This window comes from Lissotriton vulgaris, chromosome 1_1, assembly GCF_964263255.1.
Source record: "Lissotriton vulgaris chromosome 1_1, aLisVul1.2, whole genome shotgun sequence".
Lineage (NCBI taxonomy): Eukaryota > Metazoa > Chordata > Amphibia > Caudata > Salamandridae > Lissotriton > Lissotriton vulgaris.
The window spans coordinates 1,845,418,171-1,845,431,871 of NC_141685.1; the positions used below are offsets into that span (position 1 = coordinate 1,845,418,171).

A 13,701-nucleotide genomic window follows, 5' to 3' on the forward strand; every position below is an offset into this window, starting at 1 on the left:
TTGCTTATGAAAAGTAGTACATTTGTTAAACGTGAATATTTTGTGGGCAAGATGAATATTTCTAGGTATGTCATTTTAAGGTCAAGCTTCTATATTATGTTGTGCATATTTCAGCAGTGTAAGGTTCACTTCTAGTTATAGAAAACTTGCCTTTTAACATTCTATGACCTATACAAATAGCTATTATTGTCTATTTCAGTTCGCTCATTTTAAATGTGTGTCATTTTGAACTCCAAATTGTACATTATTCATTGCACATTTAGCTGTTAATCTAATAATTTGCATTATAATTAGTGGACTTTATCAGTCCTCCATCTGATGGTTATCTTAACCATCATACAATCGTGATTATGACATGTGAGTTCTGTTCAAAGGACACTTTCATCATCATTTAAATCCTGCTGTTTATATTTTAAACTTTGAAATTGTAATGAATTACGGTAGCAATTATTCATGAGGTTATTTAATTATAATTCTTGTTCATATCTCTTATTTCTTTCTCTGCTCTTCCTCTTGTGTAGATACAGTCTACATCCTTTAAATAAAGCAAATAGGCACATCAAACAAAACCCTATGATTAGTATTGGCATAAGTATAGCTTTGAAAATACCTCCTGCTGTTGTTGTAATTCAGTTTCACATACTATGAATCCCTTTCCTGAATTTATTTAAAATTCTAGGTGTTTCCAATTCTTCTAATCCAGGTTTTAAGTCTGAAATGTTTTTTGCAAATTCTTCTATTTTCTTACTCTCGTCCGGTATGTAAGAGCAGCAATGGGTTAATTTAAGCATTTTGCAGACTGACTTTCTCTGTGAGTACAATGTTTAATACTAAACGATCTTTCTTCAATTTATTTATCAAAACATCACTATGTTTATCTTTACTATGTTAGTATTTCTTTCTTCTAAAGCCATAAAGAAAACTTCTCTATGGGTCGCGCTAAGCAGGTTAAATACTTATGATGAGCCATAACACTATTTATAGGTCTGTGTGGCATAAAATAGTACCACGCTGTGTCCATGCCTTTTGCTTGCGGGTGAAAATTCATGCTATGCACTAAAGGCTCTCTAGAAAGTATTTAGTCATAGTTGGAGTAGAAGTATTCAAAATGTTTGCATATGTATACAAGTGAAAGCAGTGTACTACATGTAATTCCATAGGATAATGGCATGTGATATGTTAGTTCTTCTGTTGCTGATGTTAGTAATTGAGAACACTTATCACAAAGAAGTATCAGAGGGTCAGGATTCCTACAGGTAGTTATTGGGAACAGTAGTAGTGAGTTGTTACCACTAGCCATACAACTGAAAGTACCGTACCGCTGCACTTAGAAGGTTTGTCTTTGGGCATAATAACAACAGGCTTAGACTATGGGCACCTTAGAGCATACAGAACGGCATCAATACCTCCTGTGGGCACATGCTCTTTACCATAAAATAACAACAGCCCCAGACTATGGGCTCCTCAGAGCGCACAGAACTTACTTTTGTAATCATTATTACTGTTATTACGAAAATTGAGCACATAATACAGTTACACTTATTTATAAAACAACACGTTTCTCCAAAAGTAGATTAGATACAGCCACATTCAAAGTTCAATGCAGAATTTTATTAGTAGATTCGTTAAGATGGGTAACTTTCAGCAAAGCAATCTTCACATAGACAATCCTTAACTCTGCTCTGTGTTCTTCCAATTTTTATCCATACTCTTGTACAGCAGTCTCGGGCCTAAGTACCCTGCTTTAAAATAAGAAATTGTGAATTAGTGTCAGTTTAAATTTTTTTATTTTTGACTATCTGTTAAGCTCTTTTTCTCAATGTCTCTTTGTATTTGCACAGTTCATTTTGTCAAGTATCTTTTATCCAGCAGTGCTCACTATGGTGATGTCACGTATGTTCAGATAGTTCCGATTTCACATCGCAATATTAATATATTTTGAGATTCAGTAACTTGTCCACGTAGTAGGACCACTCAGGTGCGGTATACCTCCGACAAGACCCTCTTGCTCTTTTCGATCTTCTCAGCTTTTGTTGATTTCCTTCCGTATCACATTCACCACTTGTCTCTGGAACCCAAAATGCTCTTTTTCAGTCTTTATTGATCACAGCTTGGGGCCTTTCAACTTCTTGGGTGACTCTTCTCTGTTTAGTACTTGGTGCTTCACCTGGATCTTCTGACTGGTACTGATGCTGTCTTTGTCATGTCTCTTAATCTGCTTCTATTACATTAGACTTCAGTGCCACTTTGTGAAACAACAGGCACTTGGTTTGATGTTACAGTCTGAAAATCTTCACCCCTTTCTTCTTGTTGCTGCTGTTGTGATCTCAGTAACACTGCTTTTTGTGGTCTCTCAGTTAGTGGTAGTGCAGTCACCAGTGCTCTTTGTTCAAGATCAAAGAAGACAATTACTTCCTCTGGATTTCTCACTTTCTTGGTGTGTGAGGGGTGCACCCAATTTAAAATTTATTAGTCACTAAGATGACCTGGAAGGGGCCTTTTCATCTCGGTTCCAGACAAGTCTTCTGAGCGTGCTTCTTGGTCATGTACCAATCAACAGGATTGAGGTTGTGACACTTTTCTTGATGTGGATCTTTTGTGGCAGCTGCAACCTAGTAAGTAACAGAACGGACCACATGAGCCCATACTTTGCCGAAATTGAGTATCATATCATCTGCCATATTGAAAAGTTAATTTACAGGTGCAGCAGGCAGCGTCATTGCATGGCCCATCAGAATATCACGGGAGATAGTCCAGAACTCCTATCAGAGATACTTTGAATACTCATCAGCTCCAAAGGTAAAGCATCTGGACATTACAATGAATTTGAACCACAACCTTTTGCTTTTCAAGACTTGATAGTCCCCTTCATCTGTTCAACCATACCTGAACCTCAGAGTGATAGCTGCAATGTAGTCTTTGTTCAATCTGTAACACTGTGTGTTGTGCATCTTTAGGACCGCATTGTTAACGTGGGTCCGCCATCTGATTCCAGCTGAATTGGCATTTTACCTAAAGATTAATTCTCGTAATAACAGTTTTGCTACTGTGAGATTGTAATTTCTTCACACATACTATGACCAGGACATATCTTAGCCTGTTGCAAACATGGATTTTGTTGAAGAACATCTGCATTATTTTGAACGGACCAATTGATCTTACTATGTGACTCGGAGAACGTGTTCTTTTCCCTCCGTCCATTGTTGACAGATTACTCACTTCTTCTGCTAGCAATCTGAACCTGGGATTTAATCAGTTATGCCTAAATAGTATTACCATGGGATCCCTCCCTAAATGTGTTTATCTATGAAAGTATTGTGACCTTGGGCTTAGCAAACTACCAGGTAACACTGGTCTCCCATCACCTGACATCCATATGTCATTTGCATTTTTCTCACAACCTGCTATGATCCAACTTTGTTGTTCTGCTTCTGAAATATTTTCTTGTACACTTTTTACTTCTTTTTAAGTGTCTGTTACTTTCATCAACATAGAGAATGAAGTGTCTCAAATTCACATGTGAAATTTCCATTAAATGTGCAGGCAAGCGCGCACAATATTGTGCTGCTGAATTTGCATACCTATTTCCCCATGCGAATGTGGCCATTCCCATTTTGATGGGCTGCACATTAAACAACAGCAATTTCTGCAGGTAATTGCATAGATTCCAATGCATTTCTCACTTGCACCCTATTTCTAATCAGGGTACCTGAAGTGGTCATGAAACCTCTTTGTGACAATAATTGCCCAAAATTGTGGACAACAGCAATGCTGTACTGCTGAAAATCTGTAAATATAGTTAGTCTGCATGCTCTGGTAATGGCAATCAATTCTGCAACTTGTGCTGAGGTAACCCCTTGAAGCCATGAAGCTTCAACAACATAATGTATTTTACACACAGAGTAAGCTGCTCTCAGTGTACCTTCATTATTTCTCAGACATGAGGAAGCTACAAAAATTACATTATCAGGCTCAATAAGGTGTTTATCCTTAATCTCAAGTCTAGGCTTTGTGCATAGATCTTTGACACATGTTCAATTTCATCACAAACAGTGTAATTTATGGGCATTAAAGTTGGTGGGTTTGCAGTTTGACAGAGTTTCAAAATTATATTATCAGACGCCAGAATTCTCTGCTCGTACTTCCTGAGTCTAGTATGGGTAATGTATTGGGTTTTTTGTTCCTGTCAATTGAAGCTCCACAGAGTGAGGAAACATTACAGTTAAGGGATATCCCATCACTATGCTCTCACTCTTTTCCAGACTAGTGCTCACCTCTGCAACCGCTTTAAGGCATCTGGGCAGTCCTGGCAGTCCGCGGCAACTAGGTCAAGAGTAGTTGAAAAGTAAGACACTTGTTTTCCGTGAATCACTTTGTGTCTGTGTTAGCACCGAGGGTTATAAAATAAAGTAAATTATTTCCTGTAATATGGCATTCCTAGTGCTAGGGCACAACAGAGTTTTTCTTTCAGCTCTAGGAAGGCTTTCAAACAGTCATTGTCCTAAGGAATCGGATCAGACGCAGATTTATGTGTCAGCCTCAGTAAAGGCTTTGCCACTAGGGAAACATTTGCTATCCACTGTCTACAATAGTTAACCATTTCCAGTCAACATCCTGACTTCTTTCTGAGTTTGAGGTGGATGCATCTAATAAATTGCTCCAACTCTCTGGTGCCACCTTCCTAGCTTCCTTCTCAATCAATCAATCATATCATTTGTAAAGCGCACTACTCACCCGTGAGGGTCTCAAGGCGCTGGGGTGGGGAATGCTGCTACTGCTCGAAAAGCCAGGTCTTGGGAAGTTTTCTGAAGGTCAGCAGGTCTTGGGCCTGCCGTAGGTGGATGGGGGGTGTGTTCCAGGTCTTGGCGGTGAGGTGGGAGAACGATCTGCCGCCGGACATCGCTCTTCGGAAGCAGGAAATTGTGGCGAGGGCAAGGTCGGTGGGGGTGTAGAAGCTGAGTCGTCTGTTGAGGTGCGTTGGTCCGGTGTTGGGGAGTGCCTTGTGTGCGTGGGTGAGGAGCTCAATATGTGTCCCAGATATTGAACTTCTTTTTGACAGAGCTACAGTTTACCTGGTGACACTTTATGTCCATTTTCGGCTAAGAGGTTCAACTAGGCAATTAAATCTTGTTCATAAGCTTCCTGAGTCTCTGAAGCCACCAACAGATCATTTATATATTGTACATGTACTGAACTGTATGGCATTCGTAGTAACTCCAGATTCTTTTTCAAGATCTGGTTAAAGATTGATGGGCTCACTGAATACCCTTTTGGGACTCCGCACCGTGCCAAAACTCTCTGCTGGAAAATAAATGAAAATAGGAGCTAGCTATCTTCACGCAATGGTTCTGAGAAGAAAGCTTGACAAAGATCAATGACAGGAAACCATTCTGCAGTACATGGAATTTGGAATGATATAGTGGCTGGATTCAGTACCACAGGACAACGTGGGACAACTATTTTGTTAATCCTTCTAAGATCTTTGGCTATTCTTTAGCTTTTGCAAATGCGTGATTGGAGAGTTACATGGACTCCCAATCAATTCCCTCAAAATATCATGTCTTCTATTACAGGAGTAATTCCTCCAATTGTTTCTAGGGTCAGGTGGAATGGTGGTGTTCTTGGATACAATGCATTTCCCTTTATAGTAACTCATACTGATTCTACACTTTTAATCAGTCCAATGTCTTTCCCTGTGAGATCTTGTGCTTCTGGATACATTGTTTCCCTCAACTCAGTGGGTAATTCTTCAGTTGTCATTTATGGAAACAGTCCAACAGCTGTCTTCGGTTGAGCCATTTTAAACTCCACATCAGGGGTCTCCAAAACGGTCCTGGAGGGCCGGATCCATGCCAGATTTTTAAAATTACTACATGTATCCCAATGGGGATATCCCAAAAATCTGACATGGATCCGGCCCTTCAGGACCGGTTTGGAGACCCCTGCTCCACATCTTCATCATGAGTTTGAAACTCCACACCATCTGGTGTGAAATAGATTGCGCAATTAGACTTCCACAATAAATCCCTTCCCAACAGAATTACTTGACTTGTGTCACAAACAACAAACTTTTGACTTTCCTCAAATGATTCTATTTTAATCAGAGCCTTCTCGGAAACTAGATTAGTATTCAGTTTATTATAGACTCCTAAAACATGGATCTTCTTTCCTGAGAGGGGTAGGTCTGGGACTTCCACCGTTTTAACAGTGGATCTGGTAGCACCAGTATATTGAGAAATGATATGGGGTAGCCATTCACTTCACCTTCTATGAATGGACCACTCTAGTCTACCACCTATACTGCACCAAGCATGCAATCTTCCTCCCCCCTCAAACACCTTCATTGGAACTTGTCAGAACCTGAGCCATGATAATCAAAAACAGGATATTGCTGAAAGGCATTCTGATTTAAGTTAGGGAATCACTGGATTGTATTTTGATTCACTTTTAGAAAAGGATTTGTGTTTCCTTTTGGCATCTGGTTCAAATTAAATCTTGGGTTTCCCATATTCTGTGCGACCAGTGGAGCTTGTGGGGCCTGCATCATCGGAACTTGTTTTTGCATTGGCACCATCATCTGTTTTACTGTTTGTTTTGGATCTGCACCCCCTTCTGCATTTTTCCTTTTTCATTTCCATTTGCATTATCAGGATTGAATCTACACTACATCTTCCAATGCCCGACCCTATGGCAGATGTGACAGTCACTCATTTTTCTCAATGCTGCAACCTCCATTCCTGAACCTGGATCAATTGGAACAACTCTACCTCTCCCTTATGGAACACATAAACCTCCTGGATTTCCCTGAAAACCTTTTTGTAGACCAACAACACCTTGCATACCACCTTGATTTCCTGCAAAAGAAGGATTCTGAAAACTTTCCTGAACAAATTTTGTCTAAGCCAACATGAATTTCTCATTAATCTTTTTCTGTTTTATTTCTTGTTCATCACTAATATTTCACATACCTCAGGATCTCATCAAGTGATTTAATCTGCCAGCAGATTTTACTTTGGTTTCTATGCAAACTGATCTCTGGTCTCAATCCTAAAACAAACTGTGATGCAAAAATCCCCATGTTTTTCTCATAAGAGTATTCTCTTCCACAGTGTTGCTGGAACAACTGTCACACCTACTAACAGTACTTGTGAACTGATTATTTTGTTTCTTGTGTTTTGGAGACACTCTGCCTTTCAGGAAAGTAATCACTGTTTTATAGTTCTTTATAGCTGCATTAGTGTGTGCCATTCATGCTGGCTTTTCACGTCGCCATTGTACAGCAGTCTTACACAAATTACTTGGTACCACAATATCAAAAAATGTATTCGAAATCAATCAACAATACCTTTGAAATTTTCACAAATCGATCAACTTGTGTGTACCACTGCACAGATTTCTCTCTCGATTTTGAAAAGTTGTGTTTAAAAGCTGCAAGGTCTTCTCTTCTCCAGGGTGCATGTGAATATTCTGCTCGCGCTATTTCTCTCAGTGGATAAGCTGAACCTCCTTCCGTATTTTGTTGATTCTTTTCCCCTGCTAACTCAGGTTGTTTACTTTTCTTTTCATATGTCCTTGCCCATTTGATTTCAATTTTTTCTGTTTCACTCCATTTGCAAATTCATTCTATTAATTCTGTAATGTGCAACCACATTCCTGAGGAACACATTGTTTCAATTGTCTGAGCATCTAATTGAACCCTGTAACATTTCTGTAAAGGAAAACTTTTAGAAAGGTCTACCTCATATTTCTGAGCCAATTTATCATGTGTAATTGGCGCTTGTCTTGTAATTTCTTTACATAGATAAATCAATTATTTCTCTTGATAGTTTTAAATGTTGTAATTCTAAACATCCCCTAATTATTTCTTCCAGTTCAACTTTTAATTTAGAAATATTCAATGGTCTCTCCTTTTCAGGTTCTGGGCTAGTTTGTTGCACTGTGCTCTCTGTTTTTGGAATCAGTGCAGCTTCTTCAAACCATTGTGGAAAAATTCCATCTTCAAACTAATTTGTTTCCCTGGTGGTTAATGATGTTGTGAAAACAAGTCTTCCGCCATCTCTAAATGCTTGAACTGTCTGAGGTGGTTTCCATACAACAATCTGTGAATTATGAGAATTCCAAATAAATCATGTTGTAGGTAATCCTCCCACAGCCCCTTGAGCGATCTGATGGCAAATTAACGTTTATTGGGTCATTTACAACTAGTCTAAGCACTGTCTGTACAATTACTGGTTGCAGCACTTGTACCGAACCAGGCACAGCAGTATTTACCACAGGTGGAGGAACAGTCTGTTATGGGCAGCTTTTGGTGGGGCAATCTGTAGAATTTGCAGGGATCCCTCAATTTGCACTGCTATAGGTTCTACAGGGGCAGTGGCTATTGTATTGTTCGTTGTGGCACCACTCTCAGTATTAGTTGATGTTGCATAAGGCAGGGCTGTGAAGCCAACACTCCCAAAATATCTCGCTTGAATCACCATCTGATCATTTCCTTATTCTTTTTCTTCTTTATCTTTTACCTAGGTCTTTTTCTTCACTTTCTCTGGCATTTCTGCAGAAATAGGTAGATACGATCTAATGCCTTCAACTTTGGTATTCCTCCATCTCTGCTGTTCTTCATCCCATCAAGCAGCTGCATAATTGCACATGGTCTCTTTGTTCTTCTCTGATATTTTTCCCTTTCGTTCTCTTGGGCAACTTTTCCCCACATATTCTAAGTTTCATATTGTGTAGGTCTAGGGGGCAATTTCACTGTGTGCAAATGTTCTTTCAATCTCTCAGTTATAGTCTCGAAGCTACCATATTTTGGAACTCATGATGCCCCTTCCTTTTCAGTGTTCTTACACCCATTGTCAAAGCCATAAACATGTATGTTATCCCAATGCAAAAGTCATATAATGTGAAGGCGTACCCCCAGGAGGTGCCTCTTTCCCCTCTCGTACCTGGATTGTAACATCACCCTTCAGAAAACTTTTAAGTTCTTTATGGCATTTCATTATTCTGGCAAAATTGCAAAGTAAACAATTTCAATTCAGTATTTAAATTCTGTTCCGTAAACTTCAGAATTGTTATTTTATTGAATTTCTTTTAAAAAATCCCAATGCAATGTCCACACAAACACAAAAGAGTGAGATTTAAAGCGCATAGATCTCAAAGTTAATTAAAGCAGCAGAACTTCCCATAAAGTGTAGTTCATGAAACTCCACGGAGTCTCAATAATACGAGCAAATGAACATGCAGTAGCATTCTAAAAATAAAGCATCAAAATAAAGTAAGGATGAACATGAGCAGCATTATCAGCAACTGCCAGCAAGGGACAAAGGAATGGGTCTGGGAAAAACATTGAAACTATTATAAAAGACATGAAAACATGCTGCAGACATTTTAGCAGGCTTCTCCCCCTCTGGATCTATCGAATGGCAGCATTCGTCTGTAAACAGGTTCACCTCTTTCTTTCCCATGGAGTAACATGCGGCTTGCAAAGTTTTATCTCAAAGTCCGCTACAGACGTTCTCGAGTAGATAAGTTCTGAAAACATAAGCTTTAGTTCCCGTAGACATTGAACGCAGGGTGAACAATGAACTGTACTAAAGATGAAAAACATCAACCTGCAAAGTCGCTGTTAGTTAATGGATTCCATTTAACAGAACATGAATTATTATTTAAAATACTTCTATTCAAGCATTATGTCAGACAAGTTCTTGTCATTTGCAAATATAATGTCGCTTATGAAAAGTAATACATTTGTTAAACTGAAACATTTCGTATTCAAGATGAATATTTGTAAACATGTCATTTTAAGGTCAAGCTTCTATATTATGTTGTGCACATTTCAGCAATACTAGGTTCACTACTAGTTAAAAGAAACTTGATTCTTAATATTTCGATTGCCTGTACAGATAGCTATGATTGCCTGTTGCAGTTTGCACATTTAAAATGCCTATTATTTCAGCTCAGAATTTTACAATAATCATTGTGCATTAAGCTGTTAATCTAAATAACTTGCAATATAATTAGTGGATCTTATCAGGAGCTATGAGGATAATAGTGTTACATTCCATAGCACATTTCGATACCCCAGAAGCATTAAACTCCTTTGAGATAGATTCTAACATAAAGAAAATAGGTCACTTTTGAGTTTCTCCGTAAATGTAAATGTAAATGTATTTGAACTTATATAGCGCACAGCTACCCACAAAGGGTTTCCCGGCGCTTGCTTAGGGAACCCGTCCTGGTATTCCCCTGTGAGATAACCCCGGCAGGGTATCCACAAGGTGAAAGCCAGGCATCCCGCCGCGAGGGGCCGTTGTGGAGATTAAGCAAGCTATTGCCCAGAGTCGCAGAGTGTGAACCCGTGAGTCGAGAAGGCACCAGAGCGAGAATTATCGAGTCCGTGGAATTTTTAGCCCAAGACCCACCGAGGCGGGGAATTGAACCCTGGTCCAGGGCCGATCTCAGCTTCCGGGTCTGCCGCCTCTAACCCCTGAGCCACACTTCTCCACCTGCGTACACCTGCAGTTTTATTGTTCTGATATAACCGTTTCATCAACAAGCTCATAATCTCATGTTAAAAATGTTTCAAAAGCTTTTAAGAGAATAGGTGGTTACGGTATTTTAAGTACGTTGGGATCTGATTTAAGGAGGCAGGTAGATAGCAAGTATAAGAATGTGATGCCTTGGTAGAGTGGAAAACACAGAGACAATATGCAGAATATGCAGACTGTGAGACTACCACACTGGGTGCCATCAACTGTCAACATATCATTTGAAACTTTGGGACTCAAGAACATGATCATTATAATGGGGGTGTATTTGTTTCCCAAAGAAGGACAGGTAAGTATTTTTGAGTTGAAAGAAAATTATAAAAGCAGGTTTAACGACAAGTCTAGTGCAACAGATTGAGTTCTAGAGTAAATTTTACATCAAAGAACAAGCACAGTTTTTCACTGAAAGACATACATCAGCATATCAGTGGAGGTGCTCGGAAGGTTTGCCTAATTATCTTTTCGGCTTTGCTCACCAGATGCAATCCAGGGTCACCCTGCCATATCACAACAAACTTTCAATAGTATTCTTAAGCTGCATGTATTGGGACATTGTTTGATATTTCAAAGGTACTGCCTAAAGGCAGTATATTCTTTAAGGTGAAAAAATAATAGCAAATATTCTCTAGTACTTGAATACTACGCTGGGTATGTTCTAATTCTTGTTTGGAGGGTGTAAAACCATTTTCCAATGCTGTTGTGTGTTAGTCACTCGTTTTACTGTGTTCCGCTAGATTAAGAGCTACGATGTCTAAAGTGTTTTGAACCAGATAGGATGTAGTTCTACTCGTCTTGTATGTTTGTAATGACAACAGCACATATTCCATTTTTTCTTTCTGATGAGGTTTGTAAAAACCTTTGTATTAGCTGTTCTCTTAAATGATTGAGTCCATAGATTGTTTTGCAATTAGCCCTGTACATAAACTCCTCCCTAGGTCAGTTTGCAGTCTTAATAACTCTGCTTTCTCTTGTCTTACTGTGCTGACTCCATGCTTCACCATTAAAAACTAAAAACCTGCAATTAACTTCATGGGAATACCTGGCATCTAGCATAAGATGCCTATTGATGAAGAAGTTTATACTTGGCTGGCTAAGTCTGGGTGGTTGGCACCGCACAATATAAGGATAAGGACAATAACTTCCTATCCACATCTCTGATGCTACTGAAAACTTATGTGTGTTTTTCACACATTCCCCACAATTGGAGAACCTGGGGTGTATGGATATGTTTGGTGAACAATTGTTCAATTGGGCTATTGGTCCTGTGCAAGTTCATTTTAAGGGAAAGGAAAGAGAATTAATAATAGATTCCGTACGTTTTAATTCTGGACTCTATAATATATAATCTAATGGAAGCTGAATAAGTATAAAGTAAAACAACCTCCAAATATTTGTTGTGTATAGTGAAATTCATTTATTCATTGCAGCGTATCAAAAATATTCTTAAGTCAATATATTCTTTTTGTTTTTTTTGATGATCAGTACTCACAAATAAGTGAAAAAAGAAGGTGCTCTACAACTCTTAAAAAGCATAACATTGAACTCCTATTAATGAATGTATTCAATAAAAGCAGGAGTTTATATAATTACGAGGTCAAGGGCGTTTTGATCTCAAACATTTGAGATCATCTCAGGACAGGTGTGTGAGCTTTTGATATCACTGGAAAATAAGAGGAGGTTGTAAGGCCGGAGTAATTAGAGGCCTGCTAATAGTTTCAAGACGTAGTTAAAAAAGGGGGCAAAGGTGACGGTTTATTAATTTGGATAGTGCAGAATGGTAAGGTCTTCCCGTGGGTGTGAAGCCAATTATTGATGAACCAGTTGTGTTAGTAACCAACCTATGTTAGAGAATGAATTTGCATATGCCTTTTTTGTGAGGGGTGAGGGGCAGAGTAGGCATCTTAAAGGAAATTCATAAAACTAATGCATCATTTATTTTAACATAATGAATCTGGCTGTATTCATTTTATAGTGACTGGTCCGATTGGGAAGAACATCCTGCCAGAGCAGTCTGTCTTTTTTGTGAAAAGCAAGCGGAAACAACAGACAAACTGCTTATGCACATGAAGGTAAGGTTCAACTTAAAATTCTCAATGCATGTCTAACAAAGGATTGACTATATTTTGGTATCTTTCGACATTTGGTCTTTCCTATCTGACTTTGCAATTGACCCTAGGTATGAAAGTGACCTTCGGCCACTGCACCTGTCAATGGACTATAGATTAGTCCCTAGTACTAGGAGACCGATGGATTATAGCATGTTGGATAACCCAACAACTGATGGCCCCTTAATGAGCAACAATAGGCGTTCCCTTAAACGGGCTAGCTTATTGAGTAATAAAGAGGCATTATCCAGCATTTACCTACTTCTTGCAGATACTTTTGCCAAATATCTGCTCCAACCAGTAGAGGGTAAGGTTTTTACTGACCTGCACTTTGAATTTTTTAAAGCCTTAGTACCATTCGTGTCGAAAATGCCAAATAAAAAAAGGCTGCAAAAAACTAGCTCCATTGGCACTAAACCCTGGCACAATAAGGAATGTCGAAACTGTAAGGGTTCACTCCTAGAGGCAATTAAGAGCAAAAAACCACATGTAATCAGGACCCTAAGGCAAGAATACAGGAGGGTGCAGAAAAAGGCTAGTATTAACTGGGATGAGGAATGTTTGGAGAACATGCTAATAGCTGTCAAAGCGAAGGACAATGTGGGTTTCTGGAAACTAGTTGCTAATGAGAAAATTGGAGAAAGGTCACCGGATGATGTGTTTATTGATGAACAAACTTGGGTCAACTATTTTACCCACTTGTATGAAGCACCAGGTAGTTAGGTGATAGCTGATGGAAACAGTCCATGGTTGGTCCCACCCACAAACACTATAGAGTTCAGTCTTGAGGAAACAGAGTGAGTAATAACTGCTGTGAAAAACAGTAAAGCCCCAGGCCTAGATAAAATACCTGGGGACCTGTACAAGCATGAGATCAGTGTATGGGCGCCATACATAAATAAGCTTTTTAATATATTAGTTGCCGGAGGGAATTTACCAGATAGCTGGCGGGGAGCAGAAATTATCTTCGTTTTTAAGAAGGGAGATAGATATGATCCTTCTAACTATCGTCCTATTTGTCTTCTAGACATTTTACAAAAAATCTTTTCAAG

The 13,701-nt window shown here is 39.0% G+C and overlaps 1 protein-coding gene across 1 annotated transcript in view; it reads left to right on the plus strand.

Moving 5' to 3' along the window:
- ZNF277 (zinc finger protein 277) overlaps window positions 1-13,701 on the plus strand; it is a 602,005-nt gene that overhangs the window by 496,294 nt on the left and 92,010 nt on the right. The window contains exon 9 of the mRNA XM_086919306.1: window positions 12,517-12,613. Coding sequence (XP_086775432.1) covers window positions 12,517-12,613 — 97 coding nt within the window. The remainder of the gene's footprint in view (window positions 1-12,516; window positions 12,614-13,701) is intronic.